At 41.9% G+C, this 16265-nt stretch overlaps 1 protein-coding gene across 2 annotated transcripts in view; it reads left to right on the forward strand.

Annotated features, from left to right (window-relative positions):
* The window catches only part of vps35l (VPS35 endosomal protein sorting factor like), a 154495-nt gene that overhangs the window by 93247 nt on the left and 44983 nt on the right, over nt 1–16265 (forward strand). For both annotated transcript variants that reach the window (XM_043712168.1, XM_043712169.1), the window contains 2 exons: nt 716–793; nt 1102–1216. In XM_043712168.1, coding sequence (XP_043568103.1) covers nt 716–793; nt 1102–1216 — 193 coding nt within the window. The remainder of the gene's footprint in view (nt 1–715; nt 794–1101; nt 1217–16265) is intronic.

Below are 16265 nucleotides of genomic sequence, written 5' to 3' on the forward strand. Positions count from 1 at the left end.
TACTTAACATTTCCCTTACATTTTCGTTTGTATCATTTATGTATATAACAAACAACAAAGTATTGATCCTTGTTTAGATCAGTGGTGCTGGAAAAGCACAGCAGGTCAGGCAGCATCCGAGGTGCAGGAAAATCGATGTTTCGGGCAAAATTTCTTGTGATACACTGCAGGATACTGGCCTCCAGTCACTCGAACAGCTTTCTACCACTATCCTTTGTGTCTTCTTATTATTTCTGATCCATCTCGCCAAGTTTTCCTCAACTCCATGTGCTTTAACGTTTTCAATCAGTCTCCCATGTGGAACATTATCAAAAGCTTTGCTAAAATCCATATAAACTACATCAACTGAACTTTCCTCATCTGCTTAATCGTGTTTTCAAAAAATTCTAACAAATTCATTCGGCATGACCTCCTTCTGACAAGCCATGCTGACTATCCCGAACTAATCCATGCCTCTCCAAGTCGACAGTAATTTGCTGCTTCACAATTTTCAGATTACAAACTATTTGAATTTGAATCAAACTGTGATCAAATTAGATGAAATGCCAAGGTTGAATTAGAATCCCAGAACACAAACTTGATAGAATTATAAAATTCTGTTTAGTGAAACTTGATTTGAGATTCAAAACCATGGGAAATATTGTAGTACACTTTCGGCAAATATAAATTCAGTTGAGAGTATGTAATGTTTGTGTTTCCTCTTTTTTTTTTAAAGAGTGTGAATCAGCTTGCAATGGAAACAAAGAAAGTAATGAAAGGCAATCATTCCAGAAAGACAGCAGCGTTTGTGCGGGTTAGTTTTAAATTTCATGCTGCGTTCTGAAATGCTGGCAATTTAACTGCTTTGGGACATGTGTTCATTATGCAGTTTGTTCAGTAACTAATTTAATTAAAAATGTATTGGAAATTTAATTGGTTATTATGCATTTGTGCACTAGAAATAACGAAAAGTGAATGATCAGCTTGAATATTGAAATGTCTGAGAAGGGACTGTGAAGAGTTACTGTATTAGTCATGATTTACAGTTACACAGAATTGGTTCTGACAAAGTTATGCATCGTTTCTCATAAGATTAATAATTTCTGTTTCACTAACTCACAGGCTTGTGCTGCATATTGTTTCATTACAATTCCATCGCTGACGAGTATCTTTGCACGTCTTAATCTCTACTTGCTCTCTGGTCAAACAGCTCTTGCAAACCAGTGCCTTTCGCAAGGTAAGATTAAAATAACAAACGATTATTAATAAACGACTGAAGACTGACAGGTTTCATAGACCTGATGGTCTACATCCTAGGATTTTGAAGGAATTGCATGCGTTAGTTGTAAACTTGCAAAATTCCCTGAGTTCTGGAAGGATCCCAACAGTTTGGAAACTGCAAATGTAGCACCTCTTTTCAAGGAAGAAGGTAGATAAAGTAGGAAGTTTATATTGGTCTAATATCTGTCATTGAGTAAATGCTAAACTTCTTCATTGTGAAGGAAGTAGTGGCAGTAAGATATGTGTTCTCTTTATATATATTTATTTTTAAGTCTGCATGTTTGAATTTGAACTAGCACGTGGGCTTTTGGTATGTCTGAAGGGGTTTAATGACTCACTTGTAAGCATGCCTGTTGCCTTAGTGATTTCTTTTGTAAAACAGTGTGAGCAAACAATGATGTCCTGGAGAGTAATTTTTTTGTTTCTATTGGGAGAATTTTAAGAGCAAAGAAAGTAAATAGTTGTGGTTAGGCTTCAGTTTAGGTGCGCAGGGACTGGCTTTCTCTTTTTGGAGAAATACCAATAGCTTGGAATTTTTAAAATTTTACTTGAGGAAGTTCCATGGGTTCTTGCCTGAAGCTGGATGTGTAAACTAGGTGCAATCATGGATTTTAATCGCTGAAGTTTTAAACCAGTTTAGATGGGATCCTCTCAAATGAGAAAGTTGATCGATGATGGAAAAGTAAGGATTCAGCAGTTGTGGGGATCTTCAGATCTTCAATTGGGTTGTTTATTATAATCTGGTTTATGTTAACTGTACAAGCATGGGAATTGCAAAATGAATTAGCATCACAATTTGCTGTGCCTTGACTTTTTTTTAACCATATTTTGGGTGTTTGATGAGCAAAAAGAATACAGAATTCTGAGTCTCTTTTTGGATTAGATACTGAACTACGTCTAAGGCTTTTTAAACTTTTGAACTGAGGAAGCTGACAAATCTTCACTTTAGCACTGCATCAATATTTGCAATGGACAAACCGTTTATTAGATTTCCTCTGTAGCTGAGATGGCAGTTGGCACATGTTTCAGTGAATTACATGCCTCTATCAGATGGAATACATTTCAATTAATTGCCAATGAAATTTATTTACTGTGCTGTTTGGGGACTTGTAAATACTGAATAACTTGAAAACACATGCTATGGGCAAATGTAATGTTTCGAGAGAAATGATGTACGACTTCCTGTTGTGCTCATTTCTGTTATTTTCTTTACTTTGTCCAGGGTAGTAATAAGTTTCTAATATTTAAGGTTAATTTTGGTTGGAATGTGCATTAAAATATTCATATTATTATGCACCAAGTAAATTTGTTCAAGATTCAGACTTTACATTTGGAGGAAAGTACAAATTTGAGAGTTGTGGGAGTAAGTTCATGTGTGACCTGTTTTGGGAAGTACCTATTGGCACGTTTTACCCACTGTGTGCCAGGGTCTAGTCACTCTTTCAAGTGAATACATTCTTACAATTGTTGTGAGCCCTAGTAATACCGTGTGATTTCAAGATAAACTTCAAGAAAATAGATTGTTCTGCTTTCCTGATAGAGCCCTGAGTTTTGTTACAGTAGATATAGTCTAGATTCATTTGTGGCTTTAAGAAATAAAATGTAATAGAAGCCAACTCCTCTGTAAACTTTTCTAGTTATCATGCTGTGAATGTAATTCATTCCATTCAGTTGGGGGAAACAACAGAAAAATGCCATGATGAGGATGTTAATTCCAGCTTTTAAGATTTTTAAAAATATACCTATTTTCAGGAGAAATAGTCATGATCCTTCTTGAAATGTGTTTAGCTTTTGATACCGTGAGATTCTTGAAACGTAATTACATTAATCCATACCTTTCTCACAGTTTTAAATTTGTCATTATAATTGTTAAATTTGTCATCGGTAAAGAGTTATAATTTAAGATTCTAAGTAATCTGATTGTAGTCAACCTTTTTTTTTATGTAACTTGAAATTTGTTGGTCTTGCGCAATGTGTGGCCAGTTATGGAGACCCATCAGAATTGTACAAATTAAGTAGGAATGAGAGAAAGTTACATAACTCTTCTACTAACATTAATCAAATAAACTTGTATTTAGGATGGAAATGAAGGCAAGAACAATTTCAGTGAATAGATATTGAATTGTTTACAGAAGCGTGTTCATTGAAACAATTTAAAATATTCTGTTTCCTTATTTGGTCTCTGATTTTGTCTTTCTGTAAGTGTTAAGTTTGGGCTCTCGGTTGAGCTTTTAGGAAGGCAGAGTAAGTCCGGGTTTATGGCAAAGTATAGCTGTGGTGTTATTATCATGTAGATTGTATCACATTGGTCCTGATAAGTAAACCTACAGCATGTGGGTCTACCTACAGCATATGGACTGCAGCAGTTGAAGAAGGCAGCTCACCACCACCTTCTCAAGGGCAACTAGGGACAGGTACAAAATGCTAGCCCAGCCACATCTCGTATCCCATTGATGAATAAAAACCAGAAGCAAGATACAGAACTCACTGCTGAAACTTCAAAGGGAATATTTTAAATATTTTCAATTTTGAGATCTGTTTTTCCCCAACAATCTCCTCATTACCTGTACTGCTAAAGGCCTGGGAAGATCTGTCCCTGTGTGATTTCTGATAAACCAATGTTTGAATTATATGATTGCCTTTAGGTTTTCCTGCATGAGTACCCCTTCATGACACATCCTCCTGCAGTTTTCTACTGCATGTAGGTTGTGTTAGTTTAGTGAGGGACTAGGATTATGCATTTTGCTTCCTGATATAAAATCATGATGGACAGAATTAATTTGCATTTGGAGGGTCAGGGATTAATCAAGAGCAGTCAACATATCTATGTCAAGAGGAAGTCTTGTCTGACCAACCTGCTTGAATTTTTCAGAGTTGACCTAGTGTGCAGATGAAGGTAATGTTTTAGTGATCTACTTGATCTTCAGCAAAGCTTTTGATAAGGTCCTGCACAAGAGACTGGTAGTGAAGCTAAAAGCTCATGGAATCCAAAGAAATTTAGCTATTGATTCAGAGCTCGCTGAGTGGCAGAAAGCAGCAGATGAGGGTTAATGGGTGTTTTTTGATTTGACGTCTGTACCTAGTGGGGCCCTTGATATTAGTGTTTGCACAATTTGAGTGCATGAGGGTCGATCAATGAGTTGATGGATGATATGAAATTTGGTAGGGTGATAAATAATGAGGAGCATAGCGTCCAATTACAAAATGATACAGATGAGCTTGACAGATGGCCTGAGTAGTTGGAAGTGGAGTTCAATCTCCATAAGTGTGAGGTGATGTCCGTGGGTAGGATAAACAAGGCAAGACAGTACATGATGCACAGTAGGGTCTTAGGAATCACCAGTTAGAAAATCTGAGAACCATGGTGTGTGTATCCACCAGTTTCTTTAGGTACAGGGTCAGGTGCATAAAGCGATAAGACATATTCTCTTAGCCAAGGCAAGAGATTTAAGAGCAGAGTTGTTATGCTTGAACTGTATAAAACATTGATTAGGCCATAGTTAGAATAATATGTGCAGTTCTGGAATCCACATTGTAGGAGGGATGAGATTACATTGGAGGGATGCAGAGATTTTGTTATGAAGAGAGACTGGAACCGAGGAGACTGGCGGGGAGTGGACAAGATGGAGGGTTTTTTTTTTGTAGATTTCCTACAGTATGGAAACAGGCCCTTCTGCCCAGCAAGTCCACACTGACCCTCCAGAGAGTAACCCACCCAGACCCGTTCCCCTACATTTTAACCCCTGACTAATGCACCCAATCTATGCATCCCTGAACACTGGGCAATTTAGTACTGCTAATTCATCTAACGTGCACATCTTTGGATTGTGGGAGGAAACCGGAGCACCGGGAGGAAACACGCGCAGACACTGGGAGAATGTGCGTGTGGCGTTTGCACAGTCGCCTGTGGCTGGAATTGAACCCAGGTTCCTGGCACTGAGGCAGCAGTACGAACCACTGACTACAATGATGAGGAGCACAGGTAGAATCGATGGGAATGAATCCCTTTGGTGGCGGGATCAAAAATGAGAGAGGCATAGGATAATGGTACGAGAGAGGATACTTAGCAGGATGTAAGGATTTGTTTTTTCCCAAACGAAGGTGGGAATTTGGAACTCTGTCAGTAAGGGTATTAGAGGCAGAAACCCTCATATTCCATTTAACTGTTTAGATATGCGCTTGTGATACCAAGGCATACAAGGCTATGGACTAAGTGCTAGAAAATGGAATTAGAATAGTTAGGAACTTATTTTTCACTGGTGCAGTCTTAATGGGTTGATGGGCCTTATTCTGTGCTGTTGCTATTTGAGTGGCGAACCCAGAAGCAGGCCATTTGGCCCAGTGAGACTATCAATGGCATATGGCTGATCTGACAATCCTCAAATCTGCTTTTCTGCCCTTTTTCCTGTAACCCTTGATTCCCTTACTGTTTAAAGATCTGTCTAGCTCAGCCTTGATATATTTAATGCCCTCTATGTGGTTGATATTAAAAAAAAATCCATGGAGTCACTACCTTCTGAGCAAAGTTGTTCTTCATCTCTATCTTAACTGGGTGACTCCTTATTCTGAGATCATGCTGTCTACTCCCTCGACACTCCAATTTGGGGAGACAACCTCTACCATCTGTAAAACCTCTCAAAATCTTAGCTGTTTTGTGTCTCATTTTTCTAAACTCCAATGATTACAGGCCCAATCTACTAAATCTGTCATCATGACAGTTTCTCCAATCCCAGCCTCAATCAAGTGAGCCTTCTCTGGGCTGCTTCTAATACCAGTGTATCTATCTTTTAGACAAAGGATCCAAAACTTCACAATACAACATTTCTTGTTCTCAATGACGAGTCCAACCATAATACTATTATATCATTGCCTTCACCATGTATCATTGTGAACTTTTTTCAGTTGTCTTGGAGAATGTAAGAAGAGGCTTTTTAGATCCAGGTGCATTTTAGGAACTCGTGTTTTCTGAAATTCACACAGGCCACATGTTACTTAAAGTAAACTTTTGCTCTTTGTTAGTCTATATCATTCTTGTCTCCTGATAATCCAATTTCCATTTTCATATTATCACATTTCTAAAAATTCAAATTTGTTTTTCAACCTTGAACCAGTAATATCTGATGGACTCAGAAATAAGAGTGACATAATTTATGAGGGAATAGCACCTACTGTAATCGTCGAGCTTTATCTCTGATTTATCCATGAGCCTTGGGCAGTCCACTAACAGGAGCTTATTAGACAAGACAGCCTCCTTCCAGCACCTTTTTTTAATTGCACTATTCTTGTGGGGTTTTTGTATTTATTTTGGAACCGGTCAATTTGCTGGTTGTTTAAAGTTAATTTTTGGTTATGATTTCAAGCCGTATTTCAAAAATGCAGCTTATTTTTGTAATTGTTGGAGCAGAAGAAGCTGAGTGGCTTAGACTTTTATATATTACCATCTTTTCAAGTTCAGTGTTAGAAAGTAATTTGCAGACTATTACCATTTCATAATTAGTTGTAATCTGTGAAATCATGGTGTGCATAGTTTCCATTTACAGTAACATCTGGGAGGCATTGGAATAGTTGTGTTGGTAGATAGCTTGCTTGCAGGTTTGGCGGCTTTCTGTTGTTCAATACTGGCTGTCAGTGTCAGCAAGTGATCAAAGAACACTTCAGATAGTGCTTTTTCCCTCGCCTCCCAACAGTGTGTGGGTGGAAGCCTGCATCAGAAAGCCTTCTGATTACTGAAGTGCACAGTTGTTATAGGAGAGGATATTGCAGATGTCAAGGCGGCACAGTGGCTCTGTGGTTAGTAATGCTGCCTCACAGCACCAGGGACCCAAGTTCAATTCCAGTCTTGAGTGACTGTGCAAACTCCACGCAGATGTTCTCCCAGTGTCTGCATAGATTTCCTCCTGGTCGTCCAGTTTACTCCCAAAGCCCAATGATATGCATGTTAGGTGAATTGGCCGTGCGAAGTTGTCCTGATGTACAGACTAGGTGGATTAGCGGTGGTAAATGTGGGGTCTTGGCAACAGGGTGGAGTCTGGGAGGGATGCTTTTCAGAGGAATCAGTAGTCTGAATGGCCTCTTTCTGCACTGCAAGGGTTCTATGATTCTTTGATTCTCATTGGTGGAGCACTCTATTTTGTGAGGTGCCAGATAATGCAAGTCTTATCATAGTTGTAAAATAACCATAACACTGGATTTTGTGGTGTGAAAATGGTACAACTTGCTTAAGCATCAATGTTGTTGTAGAACTCGCCACAAAAAAGGGAAAATTCCAGAACTTGAATTCATGTAAATGTTTTTGAACTTCAGTACAGTGCATTTTCTTAGTTATGCATTTAATTCTGGATCTTGTAATTAACTTGGAGTACAACAGTGGTTGAAAGGCAAATTTATTAAAGCTTGTTGTCTTTTAGTGTGGTATAAAGCTGGTGGAAGAAACGTCGAAGATCCTATTAATACTAAAGAATAAGAGGGAAGAATGAAGTACCATCGCCATCACTAAAATAACCGTATTAGACAAACTAATGGGGCTAAAGATAATTAAAGCCTCTAGCCTTGATGGCCTGCACTTAGGATCTTAAGAGGTATCGCCTACAGCGATGGTGGGTACATGGGTTGTAATTGTCCAAAAATCCTTGCATTCCGGAGAACTACCAGTGGGTTAGAAAACAGCCAATGTGATACCCCAATGTGATATTCAAGGAGAGGGAGACAAAAAATGGGTAACTAGATAATGTCAATTAGCCTAACATCTATTGATGGAAAAGCATTGGAATCAATTATTAAGAAAATAATAGCACAACATTTGGGAAATTCTAATCTAATCAAGCAGAGTCATTGAAGCTTTTTGAAAGGGAAATTGTTTCTGACTAATTTATTACGGTTTTTCAAGGAAGTTTCAACCAGAGTGGATAGACTGGAATCAGTAGGTGCACTGTAGAAACAAATTACTGCAGATATGGAATCTGTGTTAAAAACAACAAATGCTGGAGATCACAGTGAGTCAGACAGCATCCATGGAGAGACAGCAAGTTAACGCTTCACTTCAGCTCTGATGAAGAGTCAAAGAATATTATTACAGCACAGGAACAGACCCTTCAGCCCTCCAAGCCTGCGCTGATCCAGATCCTCTATCCAAACCTGCAACCTATTTTCGAAGGATCTGTATCCCATTGCTCCCTGCTCATTCATGTATCTGTCAAGATACATCTTAAATGATGCTATTGTTCCCTCCCCACCATGTCTACTGGCAACGTAATGCAGGCACCCCCCTCCCTCTGCGTGAAGAACTTCACATATATCTCCCCTAAACTTTTCCCCTCTTACCTTGAACTCATGACCCCTAGTAATTAAGTCTTCCATTAGACTTGAAATGTGGAGGGGGCAGCATTTATGCATTAGTTTTGGGGGGTGCACGAGGGTTAATGGGTGTAGGGTGCTAGTGAAGAAAAGATGATGATACTTCAGTTTAGGTGATCGAAATGTAAGAACGCCAGAGCAGTTCTGAAATTGCTGCATTTTACTTCCTTGTGTCCAACCCTAGCTTTGTTATCAAACTGGCCAACAAAGGTGGTGCTGTCGTAGTCTGGCACACAGATCTTTACCTTGCAGAGACTCCGTGCTTGCTCGCAGGCACTTCTTCTTGCTGCCCTGGGCCAGGACCCATCATCCAAACATCAAGCCGTTGCTGCCAGGACTGTCACCGATCTCATTACCTTCAGCTTCCCCCAACTGCCTCTAATCTTATAGTCTCCCAACTCCAGACAGCCTACTTCTCCCTCATTCCCAAAATCCACAAACCAGACTGCCCTGGTAGCCTGTTCCTGCCCCACTGAGTTCACTTCCTCCTACCTTAACTCCATCCTCTCTCCACTTGTCTAGACCCTGCCCACCTACATTCATGACGCCGCTAATGCTCTCCCTAATATCGACAATTTCCAGTTCGCGAGCTCTAACTACCTCCTGTCCACCATGGATGTCCAATCCCTCTATGCCACCATTCCCACCAGGATGGTCTGAGCGTGCATGGTTTATTCCACGACCAAAAACTAAACAATCCCCACACGTCACCACACTCCTCCGCCTAACTGAACTTGTTCTCTCACTAGGGAGAAAGTGAGGTCTGCAGATGCTGGAGATCAGAGATGGAAATGTGTTGCTGGAAAAGCGCAGCAGGTCAGGCAGCATCCAGGGAACAGGAGAATCGACGTTTCGGGCATTAGCCCTTCTTCAGGAATGAGGAAAGTTGGTTCAGCAGGCTAAGATAAAAGATAGGGAGGAGGGACTTGGGGGAGGGGCAGCGGAAATGTGATAGGTGGAAAGAGGTCAAGGTGAGGGTGATAGGTCAGACTGGGGTGGGGGCGGAGAGGGCGGGAAGAAGATTGCAGGTTAGGAAGGCGGTGCTGAATTTGATGGATTTGACTGAGACAGGCTGGGGAGAGGGGAAATGAGGAAACTGGTGAAACCCGAGTTCATCCCTTGTGGTTGGAGGATTCCTAGCCGGAAGATGAGGCGTTCTTCCTCCAACCATCATTTTGTTGTGGTCTGACGATGGAGGAGTCCAAAGACCTGCATATCCTTGGTGGAGCGGGAGGGGGAATTGAAATGTTGAGCCACAGGGTGGTTGGGTTGGTACAGGAGTGGTACAGATAAGATGAATAGCAGTTCTCTTTTATATAGGGTGAGTTTTCAAGACTACAGGGGATATTTTTAAAGGTGAGAGGAGGAAGAATTTTAAAAAAAGACATGAGGATTATTTTTTAGAAACAAAGAAAGAGGTTTGTGTGTGGAATGAATTTCCAGAGAAAGTGGTGGATATGGGTATTGTTACAAAGTTTAAAAGACAATTAGATAAGTACATGAATAAGAAATGTTTGGAGGGATATGAGTCAAGCGCAGGTTTAGTTTGCGATTATGGTCAACATGGACTGGTTGGACCATTGGGTCTGTTTCTATGCTGTATGACTCAATTCAAGAACTAAATCAATGTGGCTCGAGGTAAGGAGCAATTACATCACTCAGTATAGTCTATAGGCTCCCAGCAAGTGGGAAGAATGCAGAAGAACAAATCTGCAGGGAAATTAGAAGAATGTCCGTAATATAGAGAAATAACAATGGGGAACTTTAATTACCGAAATATAAACCAGGATACTTGAATTGTAAAGGGCAGAGGGGGGCAAGCATTCCTTAATTTCATGCAGAAGAATTTCCTACACCAATACACGTCCAGTCCAACAAAGAACATACGCTTGGACTCATCATAATAATAGAAGCAGGAGTAGGCCTTTCGGCCCATTGAGCCTGCTCTGACATTCATTAAGATCTTGGCTGATCTATCAATCGTCTCAGCTCCTCCTACCTGCATTATCCCCATAACCCTTAATTTCCCTACCATGCAAAAACTCACCCAACTGTGTCTTGAATATATTTAATGAAGCTGCTGTTACTGCGTCCTTGGGCAGAGAATTCCATAGATTCAGTACTCTCTGGGAAAAGCAGTTCCTCCTCATCCTGTCCTAAATCTACTCCCCCTAATGTTGAGGCCATGTCCTCTAGTCCTAGTTTCAACCACCAGCTGAAATGACCCTTGACCTCTTTCCACCTATCACATTTCCGACGCTCCTCCCCCAAGTCTCTCCTCCCTATCTTTTATCTTAGCCTGCTGGACCAACTTTCCTCATTCCTGAAGAAGGGCTAATGCCCGAAACGTCGATTCTCCTGTTCCCTGGATGCTGCCTGACCTGCTGCGCTTTTCCATCTTTGTTCTCTCACTAACCAATTTCTCCTTCATTTCATCATCTCACAAATATGTCCCAATTATACTTGCCTCTCTATGGGGTATGTGGAACAATCCTTGTTCCAGTTTTACACTGGCCCCCTTCCATGACACACACTGTTGGTACATCGACTGTTTTGGTGCCACTTGTGCTCCTGCCAGGACCTTGAATATTTCCTTCATTTTGCTTCTAGTTTCCATCCCTCTGTAGCTTTCACTTCATCCATTTCTGACACCTTCCTTCCTTTCCTTGGCAGCTCTCTCCATTTTCGGGAATAAACTGTCCAATGCCATCCAGTACAAAGCCACTGACTCCCATAGCTACCTTCACTACAGCTCATCACACCTCACATCCTGCAAGGACTCCAAGCCATTCTCCTTTGCCTATGTTGTATCTGTTCAACTTCCAAAACAGCGCTGCTGACATGGCTTGCTTGCTTCCATGACTCTGGTTTTTCACCCACTGTGGTTGACAAGTTGGATGCAGTTGAGGGACCCTGTCATCCATGCTTCTACTCTTACCCTTTCCCATCGCTTGCCACAGTGTGATTGGGTTCCCCTTCTCCTCACTTTTCAACCAATCAGCCTCCGCATTTAAAGGATCATTCGTTGCCATTTCAGACAACTCCACAGAACACCACCACCAAACACATCTTCCCCTCACTCTGCCTGTCTGCATTTTGCAGTGATCGTTCCCTCTGGGACACCCTAGTCCATTCCATGACTACCAACACCATCCCCTGTCTCTCCACTGCACCTTCCCACATAACTACAGAAGGTGCAACACCTGCCCCTTCACCACCTCCCTGCTCACCATCCAAGGACCTAAATAGTCTTTCCAGGTGGACCAACATTTCACCTGTACCTTCTCCAATCTTGTGTATCGTAATCGCTGCATCCAATGTGGCCTACTCTATATTGGAGAAACCAAATACAGACTGGATGACTGCTTTGCAGAACACCTCTGGTCTGTGTATGAGCAGGACCCTGACCTTCACATAGCTGGTTATTTTAACAAAGCGTCCTGCTCGCTCACCCAATTGTCAGTCCTCCCCACGCTGCAGTGTTCCAGTGAATCACAGCACAAACTGGAGGAACAGCATCTCATCTTCAGACTGAGCACGTAACAGTCTTCTGGACTTAATATTGAGTTCAACACCTTTTAACTTGTGAACAATTTCTTCCCTTCTACATTGTTATCAGGTCCTCCCCTCCCCCATCCCACTTACTATCCTTTTCAAGTCTGGCAGGACACACCCCATTGTTCTGCCATTGTCACATTCCGATGATTAAAACTGAAGTATCAACATCTTTTCTTCACTGGCACCCTACACCTCTTACCCCTCGCGCACTCCCCAGTCCCCAAAACTATAGCATAAGTACTATCCCCTCCACACTTCACTTCAGCTTTGATGAAGAGTTATCTCGACTCAAAACATTAGCTTGCTCTCTCTCTCTCTGGATGCTGTCTGACCCACTGTGATCTCCAGTATTTGTTGTTTTCAGTAGATGTGTTGTATTTAGACTACCAGTGGGATTCCACAGGGGTCAGTGCTGAAATTGCATCTGTTGACAATATGTATTGCTTTGCAGAAAGGAAGTGAATGCATGGTAGCCAGAATTGCAGACTAACATAAAAATATGTGGAAAAGCAAGTTGAGAAGGTTGCAAACAGTTCAAAGAGATAATTAGGTTAAGTAAGTGGGCAAAAAGTTGGCAAATGGAGTACAATATGGGAAAATGTGAATTTCTTTTTGGAAGGGAGAACAAAAAGAACAGTATTACTTAAGTAGAGAAAAACTACAGGAAGGTACAACCGTAAGGCATGGGAATGGGAACAGAATCAGACCGTTTGGCCCATCGAATCAGCTCTGCTATTCAATCACGGCTGATCTTTTTCTCAACCCCATTCTCCTGCCTTCTCTCTCTAACTCTTGATTTGCTTACAGTTCAAGGAACCTATCTATCTCTGTCTTAAAAACACTCAGTAACTTGGCTTCCTCAGCCTTCTGCTGCAGTGAGTTCCGCAGATTCACCACCCTCTTGCTGGAAAAATTTCTTCTCATCTCAATTCTAAAGTGTTATCCTTCACTATGAGGCTGTGCCCCCCAAGTCTTAATCACTTCTAATGAAAATATCTTCTCCACGTCCTGTCTCCAGGCCCCTTGGTATTCTGTAAGTTTCAATCAGATCCACCCTCATTGTTCTAAATTCCATCAAGTGCAGACCCAGAGTCCTGAACCGTTCCTCACATGACAAGCTCTTCATTCCTAGGATCATTCTTGTAAACCTTCTCTGGATCCCCTTCACCAGCATCCTTTCTTAGATACGTGGCCCAAACTGCTTACAGTTTTCCAAATGTGGTGTGTTGAAACTTATAAAGTTTCAACTTTGATCTCCAGCATCTGCAGACCTCACTTTCTCCTCCAAATGTGGTGTGGTCTGACCAGAGCCTTACGTAGCTTCAGCAGAACATTTCTGCTCTTATATTCTAGACTTCTTGAAATGAATGCTAATATTGCATTTGCTTTCCTAACTGCCACTGAACCTGCAAATTTAAGAGAATCCTGAGCTAGGACATGAAAGTCCCTTTTGTGCTTTAGATTTCGAAAGCCTTTCCCCATTTAGAAAATAGTTCATGTTTCTATTTTTCCCACCAAAGTGTGTAACCTCCCACTTTCTCACATTGTATTCCATCCTTCACTTCTTTGCCCATTCTCCTTGCCTGTCCAAGTCCTTCTGCAGTTTCCTCACCTCCTCAACACTACCTTCTCTCCCACTTTCTTTGTCATCTACAAATTTAGCAACAGTGCCCTCAGTTCCTTCATCCAGATCATTAATGTACAATGTGAATAATTATGGTCCCAACACTGACCCGAGCGACACTCCACTAGTCAAAAACTGCCATCTTGAAAAATAGTTCCCTTTATCCCTATTCTCTGCCTCTATCCATGCCAGTACCTTGCCCAGAACACCATGGGCTCTAATCTCATTTAGAACATAGAACAGTACAGGCCCTTTGGCCCACAATATTGTGCTGAGCATTTATTTTAATCCAAGATCAACCTAACCTACAGCCCATCAATTTACTGCCGTCCATGTGCTTGTCAAGCAGTTGCTTAAATGTCCCTAATGTCTCTGACTGGACTACCACAGCTGGCAGAGCAATCCACACACCCACCACTGTCTGCAGAAAGAACCTACATCTGACATCTGCCCAATACCTTTCTGCAATCACCTTGAAATTATGACCCCTTGTGTCAGCCATTTCTGTCCTGGTGAAAAATCTCTGGCTATCTACTCTACCTTGTACACCTCTATCAAGTCGCCTCTCTTTCTTCTTATCGCCAGGCAGCATCCTAGTAAATCTCCTCTGCACCCTCTCTAAATCATCTACATCCTTCCTCTAAAGAGCTGACCAGACTGGACACAATATTCCAAGTGTGGTCTAACCAGGGTTTTATAGAGCTGCAACATACAGCTCTTGAACTCAATCCCCCCGTTAATGAAAGCCAAGACACCATATGCCGTCTTAACAACCCTAGCAACTTGGGTGGCAACTTTGAGGGATCTACATACTTGGACCCCAAGATCCCACTGTTCCTCCACAATGCCAAGAATCCTGTCTTTAACCCTGTATTCAGCATTCAAATTCGACCTTCCAAAATGAATCACTTCTCATTTATCCAAGTTGAACTCCATCTGCCACTTCCCAGCCCAGCTCTGCATCCTGTCAATGTCTTGTTGTAGCCTGCAACAACCCTTAATACTATCTACAATAGCTCCAACCTTAGTGTCATCGGCAAACTTACTAACCTTTGTGGGCGGCACAGTGGCACAGTGGTTAGCACTGTTGCCTCACAGTGCCAGAGACCCGGGTTCAATTCCCACCTCAGGTGACTGACTGTGTGGAGTTTGCACATTCTCCCCGTGTCTGCGGGGTTTCCTCTGGGTGCTCCGGTTTCCTCCCACAATCCAAAAAATGTGCAGGTTAGGCGAATTGGCCATGCTAAATTGCCCGTAGTGTTAGGTGAAGGGGTAAATGTAGGGGAATGGGTTTGGGTGGGTTGCGCTTCGGTGGGTCGGTGTGGACTTGTTGGGCCGAAGGGCCTGTTTCCACACTGTAAGTAATCTAATCTAATTTAATCTAAATCTATCCTTCCGCTTCTTCATCCAAGTCATTTATATAAACTGCAAAAGGTAGAGGCCCAAGAACAGATCCCTGCAGGACACCACTGGTCATCAACCTCCAGGTGGTACACTTTCCATCCACTACCGCTCACTGTCGTCGTTCGGCCAGCCAATTTTGTATCCAAACAACCAAATTTCCCTGTATTCCATTCCTCCTAACTCTCTGAATGAGCGTACCATGTGGAACCATATCAAATGCCTTGCTGAAATCCACATACGCCACATTCACTGCTTGACCTTCGTCGACTTGTCTCATCACTTCCTCAAAGAACTAAACAAGGCTTATAAGGCTGACTTGCCCTTCTCAAAGCCATGCTGACAACCTTTAATCAAACTGTTTTTCCAAATAGTCATAAATCCTATCTCTCAGAATCCTTCCCAGTACCTTGCTTACCACAGATGTAAGGCTGACTGATCTGTAAGTCCTAGGGAATTCCCAATTCCCTTTCTTGAACAGCGGAACAACATTCGCCTCCCTCTAATCATCTGATACTACTCCCATGGAGAGTGAGGATGCAAAGATCATTGCCAGAACGCAGCAATCTCAATCCTTGCTCCCCGTAGTAACCTTGGATATATCTGGTCCAGCCCTGGAGACTTATTTACCTTAGTCTCTATCTTTAGCAGTTTCCTAATTAGCTTCTTGTCAGAAGCTTTCTGGAAATCCAAATCAATTACATCCATTGGTTCTCCTTTGTCTAACTTGTTCATTACCCACTCAGAATTCTAACAGATTTATCAGGCATAATCTTCCCTAATGAAGCCATGCTGACTCAGCCCTAGAACATAGAACATAGAACAATACAGCACAGAACAGGCCCTTCGGCCCACGATGTTGTGCCGAACATTTGTCCTAGCTTAAGCACCCATCCATGTACCTATCCAATTGCCGCTTAAAGGTCACCAAAGATTCTGACTCTACCACTCCCACAGGCAGTGCATTCCATGCCCCCACCACTCTCTGGGTAAAGAACCCACCCATGACATCTCCCCTATACCTTCCACCCTTCACCTTAAATTTATATCCCCTTGTAACACTCTGTTG

This window comes from Chiloscyllium plagiosum, chromosome 21 (genome assembly GCF_004010195.1).
Source record: "Chiloscyllium plagiosum isolate BGI_BamShark_2017 chromosome 21, ASM401019v2, whole genome shotgun sequence".
Taxonomy (NCBI): Eukaryota; Metazoa; Chordata; class Chondrichthyes; order Orectolobiformes; family Hemiscylliidae; genus Chiloscyllium; species Chiloscyllium plagiosum.